The sequence below is a fragment of the Dasypus novemcinctus genome, chromosome 23 (genome assembly GCF_030445035.2).
Source record: "Dasypus novemcinctus isolate mDasNov1 chromosome 23, mDasNov1.1.hap2, whole genome shotgun sequence".
NCBI lineage: Eukaryota > Metazoa > Chordata > Mammalia > Cingulata > Dasypodidae > Dasypus > Dasypus novemcinctus.
This window is the reverse complement of record NC_080695.1, coordinates 53,995,165-54,022,955: the sequence shown is the minus strand read 5'-3', so window position 1 is coordinate 54,022,955 and position 27,791 is coordinate 53,995,165. Positions and strand designations below refer to the sequence as shown.

The following is a 27,791-nucleotide window of genomic DNA, read 5'->3' as shown; positions in this document are numbered from 1 at the left end:
GAATGGTGCCTCCTCCCCGACAGTGCTCTCGGCAGCCCTGAGGCCAGCCCTTGTCTTCCTTAACCTCATTACATCCTTGCAAAAGTCCCCAGGGGTGACAGGAGAAGCTCGCTTTACACAGACCGTGAAGGGACGCTCAGAGCAGCTGAGGGTCTGGACCTAGACCTTGCAGCTTGTAAATGTGTGTGTGGGGGGACAGCATGGGATCCCCAGGTGACCCTGGCTCCTGAGAGACTGCACAAAGTGCCAGTGGTACTTGCAAAACCATCCTCGGGGAGGTGGAGGCAGGATTCCCGCCGAGAGGGTGTGCGAATCAGGTAACCCTGCTGGGGATCCCCTTCCCCAGGGCCCGTGGGAAACCTGCTCAAGGACACCTGGCCGCGGGGCAGCCCAGGGTGCCGCGTCCACCCGGAGGCAGGGCCGCCTCTCCCTGCCTCACCCGGAGCAGCCACATGGGCTGCCTGCTCTGTGGCACTCAGGAGCAGAGGAAGCCTGGGGGAAACGCAAAGACCCCACAGGAGAGGGGGCAGATCCCACAGGGATCCACGGCCTGGCTTCATCCACAAGACTTTGTTCCAGCCGCGGGGGAGCACATTTCCATTGCCCCAGACCTCCTGGGGCGTGGATTCATTTCCTGCAGTTGCTGCAGCAAATGACTAACCATCCGGTGGCTTCAAACAACACCCATTCACTCTCTCTGGGGACCAGAAGTCCGAAATCGAGCCCCACTTCTGCGGAAGGCTCCAGCGGAGAATCCTTCCTCGCCGCCGTCCTCCCGCTTCCGCAGGCTCCTGGCGTTCCTCGGCTTGTGGCAGCGTAACTTCCAGCCTGCCTCGCCCTCCACCTGGCTTTCCTCTCTGGTCCGTGCGTCTTCTTCTTCTGTCTCTTAGAAGGACACGGCCTCATGGGATTTAGGAACTACCCCAATCCAGGAGGATCTCGAGACCCTTAATTTCACCTGCAAAGACCCTTATTCTAGATGAGGCCACAATCTGAGGCTCCAGGTAAACGTATCTTTTGGGGGCCACAGTTCAGCCACTAGAGGAGTGAGGAAAGTCACGGAATGGCTACTTGAGCTCAGGCAGACCTGGGTTCAGATGCCACTTCCTGGCTAGGTGACCCTGGCCCAGGGGTGTCGCCTCCCTGAGCCCCAGCGTACCCGTCAGGTCGGTGAAACCGATCAGTCCCTGCGGTGCTGGGCTTTGGTGAGGATTGTAGCCCGTCGCGTGGGGAGTGCTCGGGACCGGCCAGGTGCTCCCTAAAGGGCAGCCTGGGCTAGCCCAGGGGAGCTGTCTCGGGGGCTCTTCTGAGAGAGGCCGAGCGGGGGCGCTGGGCACAGCCTGCATCTCGGCTCTCTCCCTCTGTCCCCTGCAGTTCCTGGAAAAGCACCAGAACCCCGGGGCCGTGTTGCTCCTGCCCTTTGTCGTGTCCTGCATCAACCTGGCCGTGCCGCGCTTGTACTCCATGTTCGGGCTGGTGGAGAAGTACGAGCTGCCGCGGCACGAGGTCTACGTCCTCCTGATCCGGTAGGTGTGTCCGTCCCGTGCAACACCAGTCTCCGTTTCCAGGACGGGAAACGGGGTGGCAGCTAGAAAGGGTGATGCTGGAGCAGCAGCGTTCTGTTCTCCAGAAGGAATTTCAAGAGTGCAGAGTACGTGTGCGCGTGCGCACGTGTGGTGTGGTGTGGGTTAATAGCCATAAAATCTAACAGCCCTGAGAAAATAGAGCTGTTATGTCTGCCTTGCAGAAAGTAATGGCTTGCCTTTCCTCGTAGGTACCAATCTGAGGATTAGCATATTTTTCTTTTCAGGGACAAGATGTATGGATGTGCAGTTTGTGCACTGCACAAACGTTCCTGACTGAGTTCTATGAGGACTGAAATCCACCCATTAACCACTGTGACTAATCCACTGGGAGGAAGGGGTGCATTTTTGCACCCAAGCAGAGCAAAGGGCAGGGTGGCTTTTGGCAATTCATTGGCTTAGGAAGGGTTTGCCTTTCTGTGAGTTTCACAGAGGCACTGTATGTGCTAGCAATGGCCTCAGGGTTTTGATAAAGCACAAAACTACTCCAGAGCTTTTCCTTATAGCTCTTTCCTGGCTGGTTCCTGTTAATGGAGGTGTTTATAATAATAGCAATAGTAAAAGATAGTAATGCAGGTTGAGTTTCTTTACAGCTCAATTCCAGAGCCCTTAGCTTACCAGGGCCTCCGGGATCTGCATCTGAGCTCTCCAGCCTCATTTCCTACCCTGCTCCCTGCTGGCTCACTGTTCCCCTGCCTCACGGCATCTTACATGTTTACAAATAGCCCAAACCGCATACCTACCCCTGGGCCTTTGCACTGGCCGTTCCTTCTGTGTAGAATGCTCTTCTCAAAGATCGCCCCCATGGCTTGCTTCCTGACTTTATTCCGGATTTTGCTCAAAAGTCACCCCCTCAGAAAGCTCATCCCTGACCACCCCATTAAAAATAACAGTCCCCATCACCCCTTCTCCCCTACCCTGTGATACGCTTTGCTCTGCTTAGAAGAACGTGATTTTTAAGTTTAACCTAGAGCGATGCTTTAGGAAAGGTGAGCTAAAGTCTGGGTTCAATAGATACTGAGTCTGTTCTGGGTCGGGCACTGGGCAAGGGATTTGGGATCCGGCACTGAAAGAGACAGACCCAGTTCCTTCCCTCATGGAGCTGAGAGTCTAACACAATGGTTCTTAAGCTTTAGCAGTAGCAGAACGGCCTGGAAGGTTTGCTTCATCAGTGCTTCCTGGGTGCCATGCCCAGGGTTTCTAATTCAGTAGGTCTGCTAGAGGGCTGGAGAATTTACCTTCCTCACAAGTTTCCAAGTGCTGCTGCTGGTCTGAGGACCATGCTCTCCTGGTCTAGTGGCACATGGTCTTTGGTACATTTATGCCAGAACCCAGCTAAAACCCGCAGGTATCAAACTGTGCAGAGTGACTGGGTTTTAGAGCTCAGGCTGTTAAATCTGATCCATTCCTGGGTTTGAATCTTTGTCCTGCCCACAACAAGCTGTGTCGCCTTGAACAAGTTATTTCACCTCTCTGAGCTTCAGTTTCTTCGGTAAGATGGGCATAAAATAGATCTACCTGATGATAGGGCTGTAAAGATTAAGAGGGACACTTCACTAAAGTGCTTAATACAGTATCCTGTATATGGTCAGCACTCAATAAATATTAGGTATGTTTACTACTACTGCAATAAGGAGTGAAATCACATAGCATGAAGATGAACTAAAAGAGGGTGTATCAGTTAGAATAAACTAAGTAACACTGTGGTAACAAACACCTCCACCCCCTAAATCTCAGTGGCTTGGAACACAAAGGTTTATTTTTTGCTCGTGATACGTGTTCGTTGTGGATCGGTAGGGTGCTTCTGCTCAGAGCGGCTACCATCTTGAACACTGATGGTTGCCACTCCAGAGGGAAGAGTGTAAATTCTGGAGGGTCTCCCAATGACATTTAAATGCTCCAGCCTAAAGGTGACACAAAGTGACATACATCTTTTCTGCTTACAACTCATTGACCATAGCTAGTCACATGGCCCTACCCAATCATGGGGTGGGAGGGGGGGTGGGGGGGGAGGCATCAGGAATTACAATCCTACCATATGCCCAAAAGGAAATAATGGTGAAGAGCATGCATGCCCAACACCAGGATAAAAAGTTGCTTTTCTCTTCTTTTGTTTAGGAACATCTTTCTGAAAATATCAATCATTGGTATTCTTTGTTACTATTGGCTCAACATCGTGGCGGTGTTGCCTGAGAAGGTGAGATTTCCAGGCTGTTCTGCCGTAAGTTCAGGAGGATGTGAGTTTCTCAAGAGTAACCACACCTCCTACTGGGCATTGAATCCCTATGGGAAGAGAACTGAAACTAATCTATAGACAAGATAGGGTGATGGCAGGGGGAGGAGGGGCGTGGGGGGAGGATCCCTTCTAGAGTCAGGTGTGTTCTAGGTCAAGCAGACCTGATTCAAAGACCAGCTGTGTCATATACAGTTACTTAAACTTGTTAAGCTTCAGTTTTCCCATCCATAAGATGGGGACTAAGCAATCTCATGTATAACAAAAGTACAGCACCTGGCCTTTGGTGGGCACTTGACAGATGGTATAATTTTGATACTCCGCTGTGCCATCAGCCCTGGAATTTAGGAAAGGATCCTTTTGGATCTTTGATGTTCCACTTCATCAGCCCAACACAGAATATTCCTGGTCCTCCCCGACTTGATCTCAGCTTCTCAGTCCTTCCCTACTCTAGACAGGCTTTCTCAGTTATATCCTGGAGTCCCTGACGGTGATCTCCCATGCGGGTTCAGAAACAAGCCAACCTCTCTGGCCTTCTCGTTGGGAAACCTCTGCCCCTACTACTGGGTCCCCCGTGAAAAGGGACCTCCACAGCACAGTCATCCTTAGCTGGCAACCATCCTGGGCCCTCAGGGTACTGTTCCAAAATAGAAGCAGGGAATCAGGGGCCTCTCCCCAACTCTCTGTCTCCCTTTGTCCCTGGGCCCCAAAAGAGTTCTAGTTGTGTCCAGACTCAAGCCATCTCATGTGTAAACATGGCGCCCTCACTTTTCCTCTCTACTTTATCAAAGAGGTTCAAAACCAGCCATCCAAGTTCGGCTTGTTAGAGAAGATCCAAGTTATTCTTCAAGCCAGCCAGCTAGCCATTCATCAAACGGTCCATGTGTCTGTCCATCCATCTGTGTCCATCCTTCCACTCATCCATCTTGTGCTATGCATCCAAAACTTCCTCTCCTCCTTCAGCCAAATAGATAAGCTGCTAGTCCACCTACTCATAATGAGGGCTGCCTGCTGAGGTTACAGACTCTCAGTTTAAAAACACGTCAATTAAAATTTCCAATTTGCTCTAGCAAAGACATCCTCAACCTAAATCTATAGTCCAAAATCTTAGAATTGATTTTTTTCAGTTCAAATAAGCAAGAAGAGTGGAGACATTATTTGCCGTTGACAACCTCCCCCCAAAAATGGGCTGAAAAATGGGATCCATAGGGTGTAGGGAAGATGAAAAGAAGAGAGATGGAGAGAAGGGAACACTCCGGTATCTGGGGGGTGAGCTTTATTGGGGGAAAGATGAGGCCCAGAAAGGCAATGAACACAAACTCGGCCAAACGGTGCATTTTTGCTGCTGTGGGTCACAAGGACTGGGTCAAACTGAGCAGGGTGCCAGGACAGGCGGGGACCGGGCTGAGCCCCTGCCCAGATCCTGACTCTTGTTTGCCTTCCAGTGTTGGGAAACCTTCATTGGCCAGGAAATCTACCGGCTCCTTCTGATGGATTTCGTGTTCTCTTTAGCTGATTCTCTTCTGGGGGAGTTTCTGAGGAGGTAATTATTTGTCAGTCTTGAAGAGTAAGTACCTGAAGCTGTAACTTGAGCCAGATTCCTGCTGGGTGGAAAGTATCGGTCGCTGGGGTACCCAAAGTGTGCATTGTTCTAAGTCTATTGTCCTTTGGGATATGGTTTCCTTCTGAATTAACTAAAATTTCACCCTGACCTGACAGCCCTGTTGTCAGAGTTCATTTGGTTCAGTTGTCCTTTGTAAAAAAACATTCTAGAAATAAGACCCAGAAACCAAGAGCCATTTGAAATCCTATCCACCATAAGTAATTTTAAGTTTAGTGTATATTCCTTCGGGTATTTTCTATGCATATACTGTTGTGCTTGTGCAATGTATAATTCTTAAAAGCAAAAATGGCATCTTTCCAGGTCCTTCCATATAGATTTACCCTATAGGTTTCATTTCATTTAATTAATGTACGAAATGGTTTCTCTTTGGTCCCAGGTGTTCAGACTTGAGGCACTGTCATCAACGGCCCATGTGTGGCCCTCTTATTTATTTGGTCATGTATTTTTTTAAAAAAAACTCTTTCCCCATCCCCCTGAGATGGCTCTCTCATCTGTTTGCTAGTTGTTTTGGCTTGTTGGGTTTTTTTGCTCATTGTTTGTGTTATTGTCTGCTTGTTGTTTTCGCTCATTGTCTGCTCACTGTCTGTTTGTTGTCTGTTTTCTCTTTTGGGGGCACTGGGAACGAAACCTGGGACCTCCCATGTGGGAGGCAGGCACCCACCTGTTTGAGCCACATCCACTGCCTGCTTGTTTTGGTTTTTGCTCATTGTCTGCTCGTCATTTTTTTTTTTTTTTTTTTTTGCTTCTTTCTGCTCATTTGCTTGTTTTTTTCCTTATTGTCTGCTCACTGTTTTTGTTCTGTGTCTGCTTATTGTCTGCTCATTGCTGGTTTGTCTTCTTTAGGAGGTACCAGGGAACTGAACCCGGGACCTCCCACGTGGGAGGCACTGAACTGCTGAGCCACATCTGCTCCCCATGTATTTTTAGTAATATCATGAGCATCTCAGTCTTGGTAGACATTTGCATATTTCCTGTAAGTTATTGATTTAGGTTCTAGTGATGAGATGACATAAAACAATGACTCAGTCCTCGGTAGGTGGGCTGAATGCCACGTTTCTTCGCCCAGTTCTTCACTCTTATTTCAGCATCTGACACACTGATATATCCTAGGTAGGCCTGGGCATAAAGTTGGAAAGTTTTTTTTTTTTTAAGATTTATTTATTTATTTTTAATTTCCCCCCCCTCCCCTGGTTGTCTGTTCTCTGTGTCTATTTGCTGTGTCTTGTTTCTTTTGTCCACTTCTGTTTTCGTCAGCGGCACGCAGCATGGGAAGTGTGGGCAGCGCCATTCTTGGGCAGGCTGCACTTTCTTTCGTGTTGGGCGGCTCTCCTTATGGGTGCACTCCTTGCGCGTGGGGCTCCCCTACGCGGGGGACACCCCTGCGTGGCACGGCACTCCTTGCGCGCATCAGCACTGCGCATGGGCCAGCTCCACACGGGTCAAGGAGGCCCGGGGTTTGAACCGTGGACCCCCCATGTGGTAGACAGACGCCCTAACCACTGGGCCAAGTCCACTTCCCGAAAAGTTTTTTGATAGAAACGTTTTCCTGGCAATCCTCTGTGTGAAGATAGCCATGGGGTCTCAGCACACCTCAGGGCAAATGGAGACCTGGACTTCCTCTTTATGGATTCAAAAAACAGGGAAATACCATTGATTTAGAGAGCAGTCACCCAAGCTTGAACATTTTTTGATATAATTGAGTTGGGGGCTACTGAGTTTATCTGGTCCCCAAGAAACGGTTTAATAAGCAAAGAGTCATATAAACACAATCGTGGGTGGGATGGTCTAAGTTATCAGGATAAAAATGATCTCTAAATTTGTTAAACCACTTTAGGAATACCCCATTTGAACTCATTGCGTTAATTCCATTTCTCTCAATTCATTATAATAAACCCCTCTTTAAGTGTGTTGATTTCCACTGACAAAAAAAGGAAAGAAATTATTTCCTCAAAACTATGCTTATCCTTGAAACTTTTCACACATTTGCAAGGGAATTTATCACTTTATTCAAAATTGGTGAGGTCGTGGAGGAAGCCTTTGAAGAAAGGGGTTGATGGTTTGAGTACTAAACTCAGTACATTTTCGCAGATTCATTGGGACACGATTTATCGTGAGTCTTGGCTTACAGGAGTTCGACATTGCCAGAAATGTCCTAGAACTGATCTACGCACAAACCCTGGTGTGGTAAGTTTTGAGGCTCTGTAACGTGCCCAGGGGTTCCCACCTGACTTGTGGGCTCAACTCTCAGTGGGGCAGCCCCAGAATCTGTTGTTTTTAAAGGGGTGCAGGTGACACCAAAGCCCAGCCATATGAGAGCCACCAGTGGAGACCCCGACTATACTTTGCCTTTCTGAGACCTTGTGGGCTTCAGGCAAGAATCAACCCAGAGTGGAGATCCCAGCCCAAAGGCAATGGCCGTATTCCAGCTGCTGACGTGCTTGCTTGCCCCACAGAATGCTTTTTCTAAAAATTTAGATTTAAATACCAAGCTTTTAAACATCAGGAGATTTTCCCCTAAAATTAAGGTTTTCTAGTTTCTCTCAAGAAAAGGAAAGATCTGGAGCATCATTCCCTCAGGTACCATTTGGCTGGGCCTTGACCGGGGTGTTTGCCACAGTCCCCACCTTGAACTGTTGCCTCCCCACTGTTAATTTGCCATTTCTCATTGCCCTCTCACGGTAGAAAATATTACTTTGCATCCATGTCCCAACAGATGTGAGAAGATACAGAAAGGCAGAGAGGGCTGTGTATTTCTTATACCTGGCCTGCTTCATTTACTGATGTACCAACTCATGGGGCCTTTGTTTTAGCAACTGTGTATATCTTGAGAATAGCCAGCTCGTTGCATCAAACTATTTTCCTAATTTCATCCAGAATCCTCAAACCAATAGCCAGTGACTCTTCAATCTACTCATTCATTCATTCATGAACATGCTGATTCTGGATGGTTCATTACACTCCCATATTTCATCTGCTGGGAGATTGCAAATTTGAAAGGAGAGGATTTGGAGCTGGCTACACCTGGATTCTGGTGCTGGTGCTGCCCCTCACTCCCTGGCAGATCACTGAGCCACTCTGAGCCTCAGACTCCTCATCTATAAAATGCATGCAGTGACAGCTGCCTTCAGATAGTGTTTGAGGATTCAATGAGATAATATATGAAAACTGGTTTGCAAACGCCAATATGCCAGACAACCATGATGTGTTTTATTTTCCTGCTTTTGGGGATAAGGTACTCTGGCTGGTTTGGCTGTTTGCAAACAACTCACTAACGTCAAGGAATTTATTTTAGAGCTAGTAAGGGTTTTTAGTTTCTGTAATTTAGGGGATACATTTATACCCCACCTGATCACCTCCTGGCAGTTTGATCTGAGAGCACTTGGCAGTTTACAAGGGGTCATTCACGCCTGTGTTCTGTCAATCACCAGCTTGTCTCTGGGCAAGTTATTCAACACTCTGTACACCTTAGTTTTCTAAATTTTAAATGAGGGGATTATAGTGCCTACTTCCCAGGGTTGTGGTGAGGATTGAATGAAAAAATGTATGTCTTAAAGTGCTTTGGGGGTACCTGGCTCAGAAATGTGTTCTTAGTATGGTATTATGGCTATTGTTTTCCATTCGAGAACCTCTAAGTTTTCGTTTTTGTTTTTTAAGAAATAATGTGTGTAAACTGTCGGAGACAGTGTAATAATAATATTAGCTCTGATTTATTGAGTGCTTACTTGGCTGCAGGCTTCTTTAATTCTAGAGCCCCTAACTACGGACCACTTGACAGAGTTTCCAAAGGGAGATATGAGCAGTGAGGGCAGAGGGACACAGTTAGGCATGGCCATTATTCTGTGTTTTTAGGGTTTTGTTAATAAGTCATGAATAAGCATAATCAGAAGCACACTCATTTAGATTTAGCCTCTGTGGGTTTTAGGAGAATACTGTCTTTGATGATGAGTTTTAAAACAAGGTAATACAATGACAGAATGGGCATGTATGTTAGGGAGAGTGGTAGAGACAGGGTGGGAAACTATCTCTCAAACTTTCGCCATTTGCACACCAACCTGGTTATTTTTTGGCATATCTGTGTTTCAACCTATTATTATTTACTTACTATTTTCACTAAAATAATAGTTACTTAACATTTTCTTTTGAATTGCCTGCCTTTTAAAAAATTAAATACACTTTCAAAAAGAGTCTTCATTGTACAATAATAAATGGAAACCCTATGTCATTGGGCATACATCACAAGTAACTAGAAAAAGAAAAGCAATTTCTTCAAAAACAGACAAATCCTAGCCAGAGGCTCTGGCCTGCCAAGGCTCTGAGTCTAAAACTTACTCCCTCTTTTTTAAAATGGGAGGTTGGCACGAGTTAGGGGTTCAAGATGGTCTAGCAGCGACCTGAGATGGCCTCCTTTTGGCCGTCAGAAGCACGGAAGGAGAATTTCAGAGGGAGTGCCTTTCTCACATGCCACTCAATGCAATCAGCACCTCCTTCCTGCAGACCTCAGACCTCCTTGAATGCCACGGAGGCGGGAGGGGAGGAAGACCTGCCCCACACTTTGGAACTAGTACATCATTGGCTTAGAGGCTGGGGGCCTCTGCAGAATCATTTTTCCAAGGCTTGGAAGAGAGCAGTGAGGATGCAGGCTGTGGGCGGAGTCTGCTAGGTTGGCTATGACGGGAGTAACCTCCCTGGCGCCCCTTCTCACCACACCCCAATACCAGCCCTTCCCCTCCCTGCTGCATCTCCTCTGGTCTCACATTCACCCTCGCTCCCTTGCAGGATTGGAATCTTCTTCTGCCCTCTGCTGCCCTTTATCCAAATGATTACTCTTCTCATCATGTTTTACGTCAAAAATGTGAGTCAGTTGGAAGATTGGAACCGACCCGCTTTGCTTAGACACCTGTGACCCGGGAGGGCCTGGGAAGGGGATCAGGAAACGGGTGTCGGGCCTCGGGGGGGGGGGGGGTCCCTTTGGCCTGCTCTCCTGGCAGCCATTGGGAGATGGGCTGCTTGTCTCCCTTTAGATCAGCCTGATGATGAATTTCCAGCCTCCGAGCAAAGCCTGGCGGGCCTCGCAGATGATGACCTTCTTCATCTTCTTGCTCTTTTTCCCCTCCTTCACGGGAGTCCTGTGCACCTTGGCCATCGTCATCTGGAGGTACGAGATGGGATCTTGGGGTGCTGTTTTGGAGACAGAGTGAGGGACTGTTGAATCCGAGTTCCCTTGGTAATTGATGGACACTAAAAACAAGAGATGCCCACAGTCATGACCCAAGCAACTTCCTCACTTCCATGGTGTCCTGACGTTTCCCAGATGGGGGAGAGGCCCTTCCTCCATCTCAAGAACAGAACTTCCTCCCAGTGACCTGAAAAGCTCTGTCCGCCTGACTCCTACCTTCTCCAACCTTATTTCCCTTTGGGACCCCATCCACACTGCTCTGTCTTCCTTCCACATAGGGCAGGGCTCTCTGCTGGGCATGTTCTCCCCATACCCTTTGCCCCCTACTGCTGCCACTGTCTTCCCACTTGCTGGTTCTCAGCACAAAAGTCACCTCCAGGATCTGGACTTCTGGCCATCCTGTCCACAGTCCTTGCCCACCTCTTCCCTCTCTTGAGGCTGAGTTCCTTTTCTCTATTCCACCGTTCACAGTCAGAAATGCTTTGTTTACTCATCAATGACCCATCGTCCCCCAAAAGGGCATGGGCCATGTATGTCTTGTTTGCTATGGAATCCCCAGGCCTACCCAGCCTAGTCCAAGTTGAATGATGTTTTGTAGACTGAATGAACAAACAAGGAAGCTGATTTCAGTAGCGTACATGGGGAACTGGAGCCACCAGTAGCAGGGCAGTTTACTCTGTTTCTTGATGTCCTTGCATCTCTCCCCTACTATCCTCTCTCTCTTCCTAATCAGTTATTTCCTTGCTGCCCTCTAGTTGCTACGCATTCATAATGACTGCGTGCACATAGTCATTGAAGCTACAACTTCTGCTACCTTAGCTAACAGGCTCCCTTATTTGAATTTCTTAGTTCAAGTTCCCAAGAAAGAGAATCCAAGGGCCCCAGTTCATTCCTTCAAGCTAGGGTACCACCTGGTCACCTCCTGCTTTGGGTTGGCCACTGTCAGATCAGGATCCGGTCCAATCAGAGTGCATGGGTACAAAACACTCCAGCCAAGGCTGGGAGCGCTAGAGCTTCCTTTGGAAGGGGAATGTGGATGGAGCAGGTAAGAGTGACTATTTCTGGGCCAGGTGCCCAGAAAGGACATCCTGATTCTAGAATAAACTCTACCAGGGCCTCATGCTAAAGATGCTCTTCTGTTCCATGTTTTACCAGACTGAAGCCTTCAGATTCCTGTGGTCCCTTTCGAGGTCTGTCTACCATCATAAACTCCATCTACCTTTGGATCGATACACTCAGTAAAAGGCCCAGCTACCTGTGGGTTGTTTGGATCTACCGGAATCTCATTGGAAGTGTGCACTTCTTTTTCATCCTCACCCTTATTGTGCTGTAAGTGGGACATCTTGGGAAACCAGGAGGGGAGAGCCAAAAGCAGCTGGGGATGGTGGTGGGTTGGGGGCATGGGTACTAAATGTAGACATCTCATCCTCTTGAGATGAAGAAGCAACACGGCAGAGCACAGTGTCCTCCGTGATCCTGAATCTACCCTTGAATGAATTTTTAAAAACAGTTATTTAATATCTTTTTGTCCTGGTTTCTTTGCCTTTTGTATGAAGAAAGCAATACCTGTTGTCTCTCTTTAAGACAAGACATGAGCATAAAATGAAAAAGTGAATGCAAGAATGCTTAGGAAAATCATATTTTCCTTCTGAGATTGTCATATGTTAAAATGGTTTGAGAAAAAAGTGGTTTGGGCATTATTGATATATAAGGTGTTGTATTTGCTTCTGAATTTTTCTCTACCAAAACACCATCAATGCTGAGAGGTGTCATTAACCTAATGACAGCTGTCTGGGGAAATCAGAAACACTAACTACCACACTCAATGCACACATCAACTGTAAGATACACTGTAATTTCAGACACATTAACATGTATATGGAAGAAGGGTACATGTTTTAAAAAAAAGTAAGTCCCATTAAAAGCCAGGCTGAATCAAACAAGGTCCATTTTCATTATAAAGATTGGCACTCCAATAATAATAGTAGTAGTATCACCTTCTATTCTGTTACTTTCTCATCTGATTTGGTCTTTATCCTCGTTGATGGGATAGATTTTATCCTGCCTTTATTATGTGGGGTTCTAGCAGGAAGTAGATGGCTCAATCAAAGAGTTTGAAGACCATTTCCTAAAGAGAATATGGGCAGGTTAGTAGTTGCAGCAAGGGAAGGTGAAGTACCCTGAGGGAAGCAAAGGTGGGAAGCTTCTGTGGCCACGAGGCCTGAAGGAGCAAGGGAGGGGAAGAGGCTACCAGAGACTGGGACTTGTTGGGGCCATAAGGAGGGGCCACTTCCGGGCAGGCAGGATGCAATGGACATCAATGCCCGACTTTCTCCCTCCCTCTTTTCCTTCAGTCTCCTGCCAGTGTCTCCCAATGGCTGTGCCCACCTGGAAGCCAGAAGGGAAGGAAGATTGAGTGATGTGGTCCCTTGATGGAGATGTCAGGGCATGGACATACATTGGGAGAGAGTTCCAGGCAGAAGCTGTACATGTAAAAGCCCTAAACTGGGAGCATGCCTGGTGAATTTGAGGCCAGGAGGAAGCCAGGGGTACCGTGGGGAGTGAACAGTGGAGAAGGGAGAGAGTAAGATTGGAGATAGGGTTTGGGGAGCAATCTGAGAACTGTGGCTTTTACTTGAAGTGAACTATTGCAAGATTTTCAGCAGAAGAGAGACATGATCTGAGTTAGGTTGGAAAAGAATTGCTCTGCCTACCATGCTGAAAAAGTGACTGTGGATGGGGCAAGAGGTGAAACAGGGAGACTAGTTTAGGAGATTTTTGTAATAACCCAGGTGTGGCTTACCCCTGGGCAGTTGCAGGGGTGGAGTAAGACATGGCCAGCTTCTGGATATATTTAATCTTTTGAAGGCAGAGAAAATTGATTTCTTGAAGAATTATTTGTGAGGCATGAGAGATGGAGTTAAGAATAACCAACAGATTTTGTACCTGAGCAACTGGAAGAATGAATGAATTTGCCATTACTTCTGCTGTGAAGACAGCAGGTGGGGCAGGAACTGTTGTGGACATGTTAAATTTGGGATGACTATCAGACATCCAAGGAAAGGTGTTGAGGCAGTTATAGATAACGAAATCCAAATATGGGGTACATTTAAGTCCAAATGTCAGCCATTTTAAAGAAAAATATTAAGTAGAAACATATAGGTAATAAGTCAATAAGGAAAAAAAACATGACAATGGTTCTCCAAAAACTGGTAGTTGGGAGAGAGTTGCTCCAAAAGAAATTCTTGCAAATGATGGGTGGTTGGAGCAGATGTCCTCTGAAGTCTGCGGCAACTCTAAGGGCCTGTGGAATTGTTTTAACTCACCTGGATTTTACCAGGCGAGCCAAAGGCACCGCCAGAATCAGTGTCTTCACTCATAGTTAGTAGTTCCCAGACTCATGTCAGAATTATCTAGGAAGTTTTTTTCAAAAACATGAATTTTCCTACTGTAAACCACCCTCTTCATTCCTTAGAGATTTTGATACAATGTTTAGTCCACTCCCAGGGATTCAAAAACTCTATTTGCTAAGCTTTCCCGAGTGATTCTTAGGTCCTCATGGACCAGTGTTTAGAAACTTCTGCAAATTATTGATTATTGTCATTGGAAAGTTCCCCAAAATTTGGTCACTTCTTTGTGATATGCGTTCTGCCACATCTGCAGCCTTGGCTTTGTTATGACCGTAGCTGTGCACTTGGTGCCTCTTTCCTCAAACCACAATAATTGCATGAGAGAAAAGACATTTTTTTCTGTGATCTCTGCGGGGAAATCTAATAAGTACTCCTTCCCTTCTCTCTGAGCTCAGTTGGGTCTTATGTCATGGGCTCTCCTCACTGGGTGGTAACCATGGAAGGACCTCTAGGCAAGGATGGTTGAGTGTGCTCCATTTTGTCTCTGGAGTCTGCTTCCTTGGTAGTTTCCCTCGGCTGGCCTCCTTCCTATGCTGGGTCTCACCACTCCTTTAGAGTCAGGACTGAGTAGTAACAGGAATAATCCCTTGGTTGTGCGCAGTAGACTTTACACAAATAATCTGTCACTCTGTTGACCCCAGTTGATATCTCCAACCCACCCTAAGGAAGTTAAGTAGTTGGTGTTATTATTATTAGCATTCTACAGAAGAGGAACCGACACCCCACCTCTCGTAAAGGGTGATCCAGGTGCCACTGCTCCCATGTCCCATGTTCTTTCCAGGACATCACTGCTTCCTCTTTATGGTAGCTCACCACGAAACACTCACAAATTCCTGTAAGTTTACCTTAGAAACTCCTAGGTTAAGGATACTAAGAAAGGCAGAGCTTGATTGACACCCAAAATATATAAACTCTAAATCATTTTTCAGAAGGAAAATGTGCCAAGGGGTTAAGCAGATTGGCAGCTCTAGAACCAACTCTCCCCTGCAGCATGTTACCCCCTTAGTGCTGTGGGTTTCTTGTTGTTTTAATTTTCAAATTGAAAAATTTTTTTTTGATTTCTGGTTTCTTGTGAAACAGTAGAGATCTGTCAAGGCTAGGCCTATTTTCCTGCAGGGAAGCAATTGGTTGGCTCAATAATGGTGGTTCCTAGCCCTGATGGCATTTGAGATTACAGCTCCACGTGGAGAGAGGCACAACTCAAACACATGGACCATGGGAACCAGTTGATCTAGATTCCAGAGCAGATGGGATTTTACTGATTTTACAAATGGGAGAGAAGAGACAGAGGAGGGGTAACCTATAGACACAAGTCCCACGTGGCAGAGCCAGTTAGAACCTGGGCCATCCCCCCTCCCCAACACTAGGCTGTCAATAACCTTCTTCAAATGATGAGTTCTTCTAGTGCCTTGTTCCTCCAAACTTCTAATTTGCTGGCGAACGTGCCAGAAATGCAGAAACTTAGGCCCCACCCCAGACCCTATGAAATCAATCTGCATTTTAACAAACCCCTTAGGAAATCTGTATCATATTGAAGTTTGAGCCGCACTGTCCAGTGCAGTGATTCACAAACTCTGGCTGCACCTTAGAATCACCTGCAGAGCTCTTCACAATGCTGATGGCTGGGCCCCATACCCAGAGAAGCTCAATGAATTGGGCTGAGGAGGGGCCACAGCACTAGTCTTTTTTCCCCCTCCCAGGTGAGTCCAGGTGCAACCAGGTGGAGAACGACGCTCAAATGTATGTAACCCACAACTTGCCCTGACGCAACTTTTCAGAAAATCCATTAGCAAGCCTTTCCACCCAATTGAAATCCAGAGCCTGCGAATCATTGGCAAGAGTGAATGTTATTCTCTCTCCCCTTCTTTTCCAGAATCATCACCTATCTTTACTGGCAAATCACAGAGGGAAGGAAGATTATGATCAGACTGCTCCACGAACAGATCATTAATGTAAGTCTCATAGGACCTTTCCAGTACTCCCCCCCTTTTAAATATTTTATAACAGAAATTTCCAAACCTAATCTAAAATAAAGAGAACAGTACAAGGAACCCCAAATGCTCACCACTGAGCCTCACTGGCAATCCACATTTGTGTATACTCATTTTCTTGCAAATCTCTGTGATATTTTAAAGCAAATTCTAGGCTTTTTATATTTCACCTGTAAAACTTCTATATGTATCTTTAAGAGATAAAGACTTTTAAGAAATATAACCATAAAAACATCATCATACTTAAAAGAAAACATAATTTTTTTTCAAAGATTTATTTATTTCTCCCCCCTCCCTCCATTGTCTGCTCTCTCTGTCCATTTGCTGTGTGTTCTTCTGTGTCTACTTGAATTCTTATTAGGTGACTCCAGGAACCGATCCTGGCACCTTCCGGAGTGGGAGAGAGGCAATCACTCTCTTGCGCCACCTTAGCTACCTGGTCTGCTGTGTGCTGTACTAGCTCTCCACGTGGGCCAGCACTCCGCACAGGCCAGCACTCCGTGTGGGCCAGCTCACCACATAGGCCGGCTTGCCTTCACCAGGAGGCCCTGGGTATCAAACCCTGGACCTCCTATATGGTAGATAGGAGCCCAATTGCTTGAGCCATATCCACTTCCCAAAAATGTAATTCTTTAATGTCATCTAATATTCAGTCCATATTCAAATTTCCCCAGTTGTCCCCATAAGAGTCTTTTTACAGTAGGGTTGTTCAAATCAGAATCCACAAAGGGACTACATTTTGCATTTGGTTGGTATGTATCAAGTTTCTTTTTCTTTTTTGTCCCCTAAACAAAATATTATTTACCTTTTTTCCTTTTTTTAAATTAAATATTATTTTCAAAGAAGCTTTAGATTACATAAATGTTACATAAAAATTATAAGGGATTCCCATATGCCCTCCTCCCTCCCCCCTACTTTTTCCCACATTAACAACATCCTTCATTAGTGTGGTATATTTATTACAATTGATGAACACATATTGAAGTATTGCTACTAACCATGAACTACAGTTTATAGTTTACACTCTGTCCTGTACAATTGTGTAGGTTATGACAAAATATACAATAGCCTGTATCTAGCACTGCAATGTCATGCAGGACAACTTTTTTTTTTTTAATTTTTTGTCTTTTTAAGAAAAAGATACATAGATCACAAAAAATGTTACATTAAAAATATAAGAGGCTCCCATATGTATTCGTCAGTCAAAGGGGTGCTAATGCAAAATACCAGAAATTGGTTGGTTTTTATAAAGGGTATTTATTTGGGGTAGGAGCTTACAGATACCAGACCATAAAGCATAAGTTACTTCCCTCACCCAAGTCTATTTGGAGCAAGTTGGCTGCCGACGTCTGTGAGGGTTCAGGCTTCCTGGGTTCCTATGTGCCTGGGGCTTGCTTTTCTCTGGCTTCAAGGTTCCTTCTTTCCTCAGGCTGGCTTCTCTTTTCTCTGCGTGCTGACTTCCTGGGTCTTCAGCATCAAACTCTAACATGAGAAATCCCCAACTCTGTTCTTCCTTCGCCATGCCCCGCAACGCCCTAATCATAACTCAATCACGCCCAAGTACAGATCAGATTACAAGCATAATCCGATATTTCTTTTTGGAATTCATCAATTATATCAAACTGCTACACCATATATGCCATGCCCCACCCCTTGCCACTCCTCTCACATCAATAACCTCTTTCATCAGTGTGGCACATTCATTGCATTTGGTTAATACATCTTGGAGCACTGCTACACTGCTTGGATTATAGTTTCCACTGTAGTTTACACTCTTCCCCAGGCCGTTCAGTGGGTTATGGCAGGATATATAATGTCCTGTATCTGTTCCTACAATATCATTCAGGACAACTCTAAGTCCCAAAAATGCCCCCACATCACATCTCTTCTTCCCTCTCCCTGCCCTCAGCAACATCCGTGACCACTGTCTCCACATCAGTGATACAATTTCAACCATTGCTAGAGTCACAATAATTCTATAATAGAATTCCAGTAAGTTCATTCTAATCCATATTTTATTCCTCCATCCTATGGACCCTGGGATGGTGATGTCCACTCCATCTCTAAATCAAGAGGGGGCTTAGATCCCACATGGCTGAAGGATGCGATTCTCCAGCTTGCAGTTGTAGACACTCTTGGTTCCCTGGTATGGTGATTGACCATCTTCACCTCCCTGTTAGCTGACCAGGGTAAGTCCAACAAACCGGAGAGTAGGTATTACAACTCTGCTGAGGCTCAGGGCCCAGCTGGCACATAGACAGTCCAGAGATTCAAGTCTCCTGAATATACACCAACTCCAGCGCCAATCACAGGTTCAGTAAAAGTGACAGAAGAGGCATGTGTAGAAAGGTTACATCTGAGTTCAACTCCATCACACTCAGGAACACAAATTCCCAAATAGGGCCCACTGAGAAGGCACTGAACTCCAGAGCCATCTGCCATGACTATAGAACCTGTGTGTCTTTTATAACCGTTCACCAGCTGCCTCTTTCTCTTGCCATTTATTGTTAAAGAACCAGGTCATTTGTCTTGTAGTATTTCCTGTATTCTCATTATGTCTGATTTGCAACCCTCTTGTGTTGCTTAGCATATTTTCTCCTTTGTATTTCCTGTAAATTGGTGGTTAGATCCAGAGACCAAATTAGATCTGGGTATAACCTTTGAGCCAGAGTCTAGGTGATGCTATGCACTTATGGCATTACTTCAAGAGACCTATAATGTCTGATTGTCTCTTTTCTTTTCTTTTTGGGATGTTACGCATGATCAGTGGTTCCAAGCTTTTTTATCTTAATCCATTCATTCTAAAACTCCCATCAGCCTTTCACCTTGTGGATTTAGTAGCTTTGGCAAGTACTGCCTAGACGATCCTTTTATTTCAGTAGGATTTGTCAAATAGCAATACTCTAATTCCATAATTCCTTCTACATTTATTAGCTGAAATTCTTCTATAAAAAAGAACGTTTGCTCCTTGACTATTTGATTACTCCGAAATACACTTCATTGAGGAAAGGGAAGGTAAATGCATGAGTCTTTCCCTTTATTTACCAGTTTTAAAATGATGATTCAGTACCCTAGCAATCTCCAAATGTAGTCATTGAGGATTTTAGAACTGTAAGTGTGAATTCATGGATTTAAATATATTGATTGGTAAATATATTGAAATACAAATATATTCAATCACAATCACTTTTTTAAATGCCCAATTGGCCTTAACCTTTGCTAGTAGAAACACTTCTGAATGTATTTCTCCGTTTTTTTTCTTAAATCTTTTATTTTGAGATAATTTCAAACTGAGAATTACAAAAATAATACAAAACTTATACAGAGAATTCCAACACACCCCAACCCCACAGATACCCAGAACCACCAATTTTAGCATTACCACATTTGCTGTGTTCCTCCTCTCTCTCTCTCTTCTTTCATAAACATTTGAGAGTAGGTTGTATACCTCACATTCCTTAAACACCTAGTACTTCCACGTAAATTTCCTTAGAACAAGGATACTCACTTATGCAACCAACTTAAGTGTAGTTATCAAGTTAAAGAACTTTAGCATTGCTATAAAGCTTGCAGTCTATGTTCCAATTTTTTTATACATCCCAATAATGTTCTTTTGGGTCTTTCTCTTCCATTATTAGACCCAGTCCAGGACCACATATTGTTTTTTATTGTCATTGACTTTTTTTTGTTTGTTTTATTTTTTATTTATTTCTCTCCGCTCCCCCACCCCAGTTGTCTGCTCTCTGTGTCCATTTGCTGCGTGCTCTTCTGTGACCGCTTCTATCCTTATCAGCAGCACCGGGAATCTGTGTTTCTTTTTGTTGCACCATCTTGTTGTATCACCTCTCTGTGTGTGCCTCACCATTCTTGGGCAGGCTGCACTTTGTTTTGCACTGGGTGGCTCTCCTCATGGGCACACTCCTTGCATGTGGGGCTCCCCTATGCAGGGACACCCCTGCGTGTCACGGCACTCCTTGCACGCCATCAGCCCCGTGCATGGGCCAGCTCCATACAGGTCAAGGAGGCCTGGGGTTTGAACTGCAGGCCTCCCATGTGGTAGCTGGATGCCCTATCCATTGGACCAAGTCTGCTTCCCTCATTGACTCTGTAGTTGTTCTTTTTTTTTAATTGTAGAAACAATACATGTCCTAGATTCTTTCAGCATTGCCCCAGAAGTCTTTGATGGCTTCCTTGCTTTCTGGAAGGATAAAATGTTCCATGCTCATCTTGTTCATGTCCTGTCCCAGGACAGGAATCAGCCATTTCTTCAAGTAGTCCTGCTTAAATGGCATTTGGAGATCACAGTCTGGATACTAAGAATGCTCACTGTTACTGGACTGGCTGCCTTTTCTTCTAAACACCAAATAACCTTTCCCATGCAAGCATGGGAAAGAAACAGGACTCACCAGTGTACTGTCTGCTTGAATCTTGGGGTTTTCAGATCATTTTACCTGGTTCTTTTGGTATATAAAGAAAAAGATGTAAGTTAGTTATGCTCTTTCCCCTCTCTGTCACCAGAAGCATCACCAATATTTTCTGTTGCAGAGCTCTGAATGATTGGGCAAGTCATATGAAGGTCTCCGTATGGGAGGGATTTGATCTGAAAAGCTTGAGTTGTGTGGGCAGTACCAGGCAACCTGGATAGAGAGTTGATGGCATCATTTGAGGGAACACCGTAGCCTCACCATGGGCCTCCCAGCTTGAGAGTCTTGTCCAGAGGATGGACCACAAAGAGAGGGACATTGTCTCCAAAAGAACCAAAGAGGCTAGGAAGGCTCTGGACCAAAGTATGATCATCTACAGCTAAAACTTCTGGGTGCTTGTTAAAAGTGCAAGTTCTGGGGAGCAGGTATGACTTAAGGGATTGAGTGCTTGCTTCCCACGTGGGAGGTTCCAGGTCTAGTTCCCGGTCCCTGGTCCCAGTACCTCAAAAAAAAAAAAAAAAAAAAAAAAGCAAATTCCTGGGCCTCTTCCAGAACCAGTAATAGTGACAGATTACCTTTACTGAGTGCTAATATGATGCTGATGTTGTACTGTGATAAAATAATTCTTATTTAATCTTTACCCTCTCTGGGTTGTGTGTGTGTATGTGTCTTAATTCCCATTTTAAAATTAAGAAAACTGAAGCTTACAGAGTGAAGTGACTTGCTTAAAGTCATGGGGCTAGTAAATGGTGGGCTTTGAACCAGGGGGACTCTAAAGTTTCCTGGTACAGAGCAGAGATTACCAAACAACTCGGCTGCCTCCAGACCATTGGAGGACTTGTTAAAAATTCCAGTTTCAGCTCTTCACTAGAGAATAATCCCAGTTAATAAATGTAGAAAGGACGAGGGGAGTAGATAATCATCATGAAGCAAACACCACAGTAATGACTGTTGCAAGCAAGAGCTCCTGATGGGTGCTCAGATTAGTGGATCATAGTGTAAGAAGAAACAGAGGCGTGGGAAGTGGGACTCCCATGACTGGCCTAGACACCCACCCGTGCTTGCTCCACCTCCTCAACACACGGGGGAAGCTACCACTCTCTTACTGCAACAGGGGTTCACAGAAAAGTGATGACACACTCCTGGGAGGGCACACCCCCTTCACCTGCTCTTCTTCCCATTCTGGGAATTGATCTAGGTCTTTTCCATGAAAGCAGTTAACTTTGACAAAGGAAACATATTTGAAGCACTTGGTACAAAGCTGCTGGCATTCTCAGTTGGAGGACAAGGCAGATCCAGATAAGGTCCTGGGGCAGAGAGCGAGCCGGAAGGGGGATACGGAAAACCATTTGTCCTGTGGCTCCAGACAACGGCACCTAAGTTGCTTCTAGCAGCAGGTTAGAGAAGGCTCCTACTCTAGGGACATTGCCGTAGAGGAGAATTACAATAGAGGAAGGCTGTGGGGGATAATTCGACTTTGCTGTGAAATATTCCTTTTCTTTCATCAAGAGAAAACAGGGTGGCAGGCTCCATCCAGCTTCAGGGACCCTAGCTGCCTAAAGACCAACCTTCTTTCCATCCGTTGTTTCACAATACCCCGCCACCACTCATTCCTCATGGCTTTGTGTGTGTATGTTTTTCTTCTTCTTGGCAGGAGGGCAAAGATAAGATGTTCCTGATAGAAAAGTTGCTCAAGCTGCAGGATATGGAGAAAAAAGGAAACCCCGGCTCGCTCACCCTGGAGAGGAGAGAGGTGGAGGTGAGGCTGGAGGCTGCCTGGGGAGCCCTGTGACACACACTCGCCTCCTTTTGGAAAGGGAGCTAGACACCAAGCGTGCAGGATCACATACAAATAGATCACATCTATTTTTAAACATTCCTGTATTTTTTATTTAAAAAAGAATATTCATTCATTCAACACTTTCCATGACTCACCTTGTTCTAGGGGCTGGGGTTATTGTGGTGAAAAAAACAAAGCCTCTGCCCTCGTGGAGCTTTCTTGCTTGTTTTATATGCACCCAATAATGAAGGAGTAGATCCCACGAGACAATAAGTGCCCTAAGGCTCATCCCACGCTCAGTGGAATGGGTATTCTTTCAGACTTTTTTACCTTGGGTATCCGCAAACATATATGCATTTACTAATGCTTTTATTTATTACAAAAGTGGGGTTGTACTAAAAAATAATATCATAATGTCTTTTCCCCACCATTTAATATTCCATTGTTTCAGCCTGCACATATCTGGACATTTGGGTTATTTCCAGTTTTGTTTTTTTTTAAGCTATCCAAACTGTATAATGAAACATTTTTATTATAGTTATTTTACATGAGCTTTTCTGCCACATGATTATTTTAATAGATATTGCAATAACACTCTCTTAAAAAGATTTTATTAACTTAAACATTCCTCCCAGGAATGGTGTAAAAGGTGCTTGGAATCATGCTATTTATAAGCCCAAAGCCCTTTCTGGCTTCCTTAGCATCTTGGAAAATACTGATAAATAGTAAATGCACTTTAATTTAAATGCCACTGGTTTTGGAAGTAAGGATTCCAACAGAAAGGACTGCTGTGTATTTTACTATCTGTGTAAATGAATACTGTCATACGGTTTAGAATAAGAGCAGGAAGACAACTCTAAATTCCACAAGGGCAGAGACCAGGTCTGTACCCTGGTAAGCCCTGGTCCTAGCCCCGGTCCTGATAAATTACTGGCATATTGGAATGCTCAGTAAATATTGTGAAATGAGTGAATGAATGAACAAATGCATCACTGTCACTGAAAACCAAAACAAAACATTAGATATTTGCATGCTTAGCCTTGGTCTTAATCTGTCACCCCTTCATTTTAAAATGGTGGGGGGCTCACAAATCTTACCAACTATGCAACAAGACCTGAGATCTACGTCCTCTTCTGGTAATGTGGTTGCCTGTTTTCTTCTTTTTCAGCAACAAGGCCTTCTGCAGCTGGGGGAACGTGATGCCACTTGCGGTGAGTAGCCAGACTGGCACTGGATAAGATACTAATTTATCCAGAGGACATATCCTGAGATAGAGGGTCAGAATTGTTCCTGTATCAGTTATTCTTTCAGCTGCCAGACCCTATACAAACTGGCTTGGGCAAAAATCTGAGAATAATTCCTCCTTTAGGCATGGCTAGAGGCTCCATTCCATGCCACCTCCTTTCTCAATTAGGCTCTTAGTAATTGCAAGACAACTTCATCAGCTTCTGGTACCTTTTCAGATTCAAGCCTAGAGGGAAAGCATGAGAAACCCAGAATTCTCATAGTGTTTCATTGAATCCGATTGGGTGATGTGCTCATCCATGAACCAATGGCAGTGGCCTTGGAAATGGGATGATTTCATTGACCAGATCTGAGTCACATGCTGCATCTGTGGCTACAGGTGATGCATCCATTCAAAGGCTTGAGACTGGGGACAGGGTGACTTCCCAAGGAAAATTTGGAGCTGATGCCAGGACAGGGATGAATGCCTGGGAGGAGACAAATAAACGGATCCCATTCATCTTCTTGGAGATAGTTTTTTTCTGAAGGCATCTGATGATGGGAGTTTCTGGGGGAGGATTGAAGACACTAAAAAGGAGGCAAGAGAGGCCTAAGGAACCATGGGATCTTGAAGGTCAGTTTGGTCTTCTCCTTTAGAGATGGGGCAGGGTATGTCTGTGCTAACTTCTCTTTGTGTCAAACCCAGACTTGCGATTTAGGGGATCAATTCAAGAAGATAATCCAAAGACCTAACGATTGTGTGGTAACAAGACAACAATCAAATACAGAACAAAGATAAAAATGGAACAACTTCATGGCATCTGGACCTTCATGAGTTTTCCAGAAGGGGAATCACAAGCCTTTAGTCAGGAGTAGAAACTGACCACATTGTAAATGCCAATGTAAAATGGGCAATCCCTGCTCTTTTTGAAACCTGAATGAAGTGATGATTTTTTAAGACAAAACATTTTAGGTTTTCTGGAAAAGAAAGTTGGAATATTTAAACCAGCTAAAAAAAAAAAAAAAAAAACCTGAGAAGAAATAACCTGGGAATGATGTATTTTTTTTCTTCAAGCTTTGTGCAGATGAATTATTGGCCCATAGAATTCTCTCCTCCCAGACTTCAAGTCAGAAGTCATTTTGCTTTTCCTGGAAAATGTTTGGAAATGGGTGCTAAGAAATGTATTCCAGCAGGAATAAAAATGTGATCCTCTGCATTTGTTCATGACTTTGAACTAAAAACATCCCCATGTCGCCCAAAGGTGAAACAACCTTTAGAGCTGCCTGTTGCATTTTTGTGGATTTGCCAACAAGGTATGAAATGGTACTTTAAACTGAAGGGCCCAGAAAGGGGCAATTACAAGATACTCAGAGGAGAGGAGTCTCCTCTTTAGGAATCACTGAATTTAGAAAACACTTAACAGTGCATTTGAAACCCAAGTACCCAACCAATGCTCAGTCATTGATTCACTTTCTTCATTCCCTTATTTATTCATTAATTCATTTACTTCATCAACTGCATTTGGGCATCATCTTTGCTAGTTGTTTCACATTTCAAGAATTATAACTCATATTCTTTTGTTCCTTCATTCATTCAACAAATATGTACCAAGTGGTAGTGAGCAAGATGGTGAACGAGTTGAGACACAGTCCCTGCGTTCATGGTGCTATCAGATTAATTTAGACACCAATTTAAGAATTAAGCAATAATTAACTACAATTGCAATCGGTGCTGCTAGGGAGAAGCACAGAGGACTACAGGAAACTTACCTCACCTGTGGGGTCAGTGAAGGCGACCTCCTGGAATTGATGTTTGCACTGATGTGTTTCCTTTGGACTGTCTTGATGCTGTTTATGCTTCTTTGGTTTCTGCACTGAAAGGGGAACTCCTGCTGAAAGGGTTTCCTTATCATCTCTGCTTGTTTACACCTTCTAATTGCTTGCATCTGGGCAGTTTCTCCTGTCACCTCAATCCCTTGTTGCCATTTTAGCACAGTCCCTGCTTCTCCTAGAGGTGTAACACAGTAGCCAGATCTAGTCTGCAGGTCTCACACACACATTTGGATGTGAGAAGGATGTCTTTGACACTTGGCCTTGACATCAGGGAGAGTCTGGTTAGCCCGACTGTCCCCAGGTCCTGTCAGGGCCTCTCTTTAGGCAGCAGTGTTCTAACCCCAGCTGCACCCAAGATTCACAGGGAGCTGCCAACCAACAGCTGTGTCCAGGCCCCACTCTAGACCAAATCCATCAGCGTCTTGGAAATAGGTTTAAGCTCTCCAGACAGTTTTAATGGGAAACCAGAGCTGAAAACCACTGAGCTAGAATCTAGAGTAGTTCTTCCCCAAAGTGGCTGACCCTAAGAGCCTATTAGGGCCCTTAGCACACATTTGTGCAAATGGTGAGCCCAGAATATGACATGAGAATCTTCAGGGGTCCGTCACCATCCTCCTCTTCCAATACTTACTTCAAAATTAGAAAAGTAACATAGGCTTTCTAATAATCATTTGAGAGCTGGATAACCCCTCATTTTTTTTTAAGATTTATTATTTATTTATTTCTCTCTCCTTCCCTGCCTCCCCCCAATTGTCTACTCTCTATGTCCATTTGCTGTGTGTTCGTCTGTGTCTGCTTGTATTGTCAGCAGCACTGGGAATCTGTGTTTCTTTTTGTTGCATTATCTTGCTGTGTCAGCTCTCCATGTGTGCGGCGCCACTCCTGGGCAGGCTGCACTTTTTCTGCGCTGGGCAGCTCTCCTTACGGGGTGCACTCCTTGCGCGTGGGGCTCCCCTATGCGGGGGACACCCCTGCATGGCGTGGTACTCCTTGTGTGCATTAGCACTGTGTATAGGCCAGCTCATCACACGGGTCAGGAGGCCCTGGATTTGAACCCTGGATCTCCCATGTGGTAGGTGGATGCTCTATCTGTTGAGCCAAATCCACTTCCCAACCCCTCATTTTAAGAACGAAAAAAGCAGAGACTTATTTTGAATTCTGCAGGACCTGATTCTTCAAGTGTATGCAGTGAACTGTCTGGGTCATTTCTTGTGACACAATGAGATGATTTTGTGTAAAGTTCAGTTATAAGTTGCAGGACTAAAATGGCAAAGACTTGAACACTTTTTTAAAAGCTTTGATTTGAAGAGAGGTGAGAAGAATTAAGCTCATTTGTAAGATTGCTCTTCAGTATGGTGGCATTTAGCAGTCCCTCCCTGAATTTTCAAAGTTGGGACTTTTTCACAGCCTTTGTCTGGGCACCCAGATATGGAGAGCGGGCTAACTCTGGTCTGCTCATGTTTGCACCTGCCTGGGAAGAGTAATGCCTTCCACCCATTAGTAGTAGTGGTGGTGACTCTTTGTAAAGTGCTCTCCCGGCTCCAGGCATGGGGAGATCTTGCTATTTGTGAAGTCTGGGGTGGGGCCTGGAGTTTTCTTTTCTAACAAGTGTCCAGGGGGTGCCTCTACTGTGGGTGTGTGACCGACATTGAGGACAGTGTTAAAGCACCTCCACAGTTTATCATTTTGTCCTCAGAGCCATGGTATTGCACTGCTGACATTTTTTTCTCAAAGCACTTCCATCTTTCTCATTTTATCTCCTAACCATATTGCTTTACAACAATGAGGGCAAATATTATGACCGAGGATGAAAACTTAGGTACCAACAGGTCAAGTGATTTGTCCACGGTCTTAGAACTAGAGAGTGGCAAAAGCGAGGACTGGGTTTTCTAGAGGCCTGGCTGACCCTCTTGTTCAGTGTTTCTTGGACCTGAGCGTGCACTGGAACTACCCAGAAGGACTTTTTGTTTTAAAGATTTGTTATTTATTTCTCTCCCTCCTACCCCATTGTCTACTCTCTGTGTCCATTTGCTGTGTGTTCTTCTGTGTCTGCTTGCATTCTTGTCAGTGGCACCGGGAATCTGTCTCTTTTTGTTGCGTCATCTTGCCATGTCAGCTGTGTGTGCAGTGCCACTCCTGGGCAGGCTGCACTTTTCTCGTGCTGGGTGGCTCTCCTTGCAGGGCGCACTCCTTGCGCATGGGGCTCCCCTATGCAGGGGACACCCTTGCATGGCACGGTACTCCTTGTGCACATCAGCACTGCACGTGGGCCAGCTCACCACATGGGTCAGAAGGCCCTGGGTTTGAACCCTAGACCTCCCATATGGTAGGCGGACGCTCTATCAGTTGAGCCAAATCCGCTTCCCCAGAAGTCTTGTTAAAACACAGACTGCTGGGCCTCTCTTCTAGAGGCTCTGATTCAGTAGCTCTGGGTGGGGTCTGAGAATTTGCCTTTCTAACAAATTCCCATAATGCTGATGCTGAATAAATGTCAAAGGACAGCATCCTTGAGA

At 45.2% G+C, this 27,791-nt stretch overlaps 1 protein-coding gene across 3 annotated transcripts in view; it reads left to right on the top strand.

Annotated features, from left to right (window-relative positions):
• TMC5 (transmembrane channel like 5) overlaps nt 1-24,658 on the top strand; it is an 86,604-nt gene extending 61,946 nt beyond the window's left edge. For 2 of the 3 annotated variants that reach the window (XM_012522164.4, XM_012522165.4), the window contains exons 12-22: nt 1,375-1,526; nt 3,702-3,780; nt 5,262-5,359; nt 7,529-7,624; nt 10,217-10,292; nt 10,462-10,595; nt 11,772-11,945; nt 15,900-15,978; nt 22,096-22,200; nt 23,390-23,432; nt 24,152-24,658. In XM_012522164.4, the coding sequence (XP_012377618.1) occupies nt 1,375-1,526; nt 3,702-3,780; nt 5,262-5,359; nt 7,529-7,624; nt 10,217-10,292; nt 10,462-10,595; nt 11,772-11,945; nt 15,900-15,978; nt 22,096-22,200; nt 23,390-23,432; nt 24,152-24,198 (1,083 nt within the window). In that variant the 3' untranslated portion in view covers nt 24,199-24,658. The remainder of the gene's footprint in view (nt 1-1,374; nt 1,527-3,701; nt 3,781-5,261; nt 5,360-7,528; nt 7,625-10,216; nt 10,293-10,461; nt 10,596-11,771; nt 11,946-15,899; nt 15,979-22,095; nt 22,201-23,389; nt 23,433-24,151) is intronic. The other variant, XM_058286368.2, reaches the window with a different exon arrangement.
• Nucleotides 24,659-27,791: the final 3,133 nt, after the last annotated feature.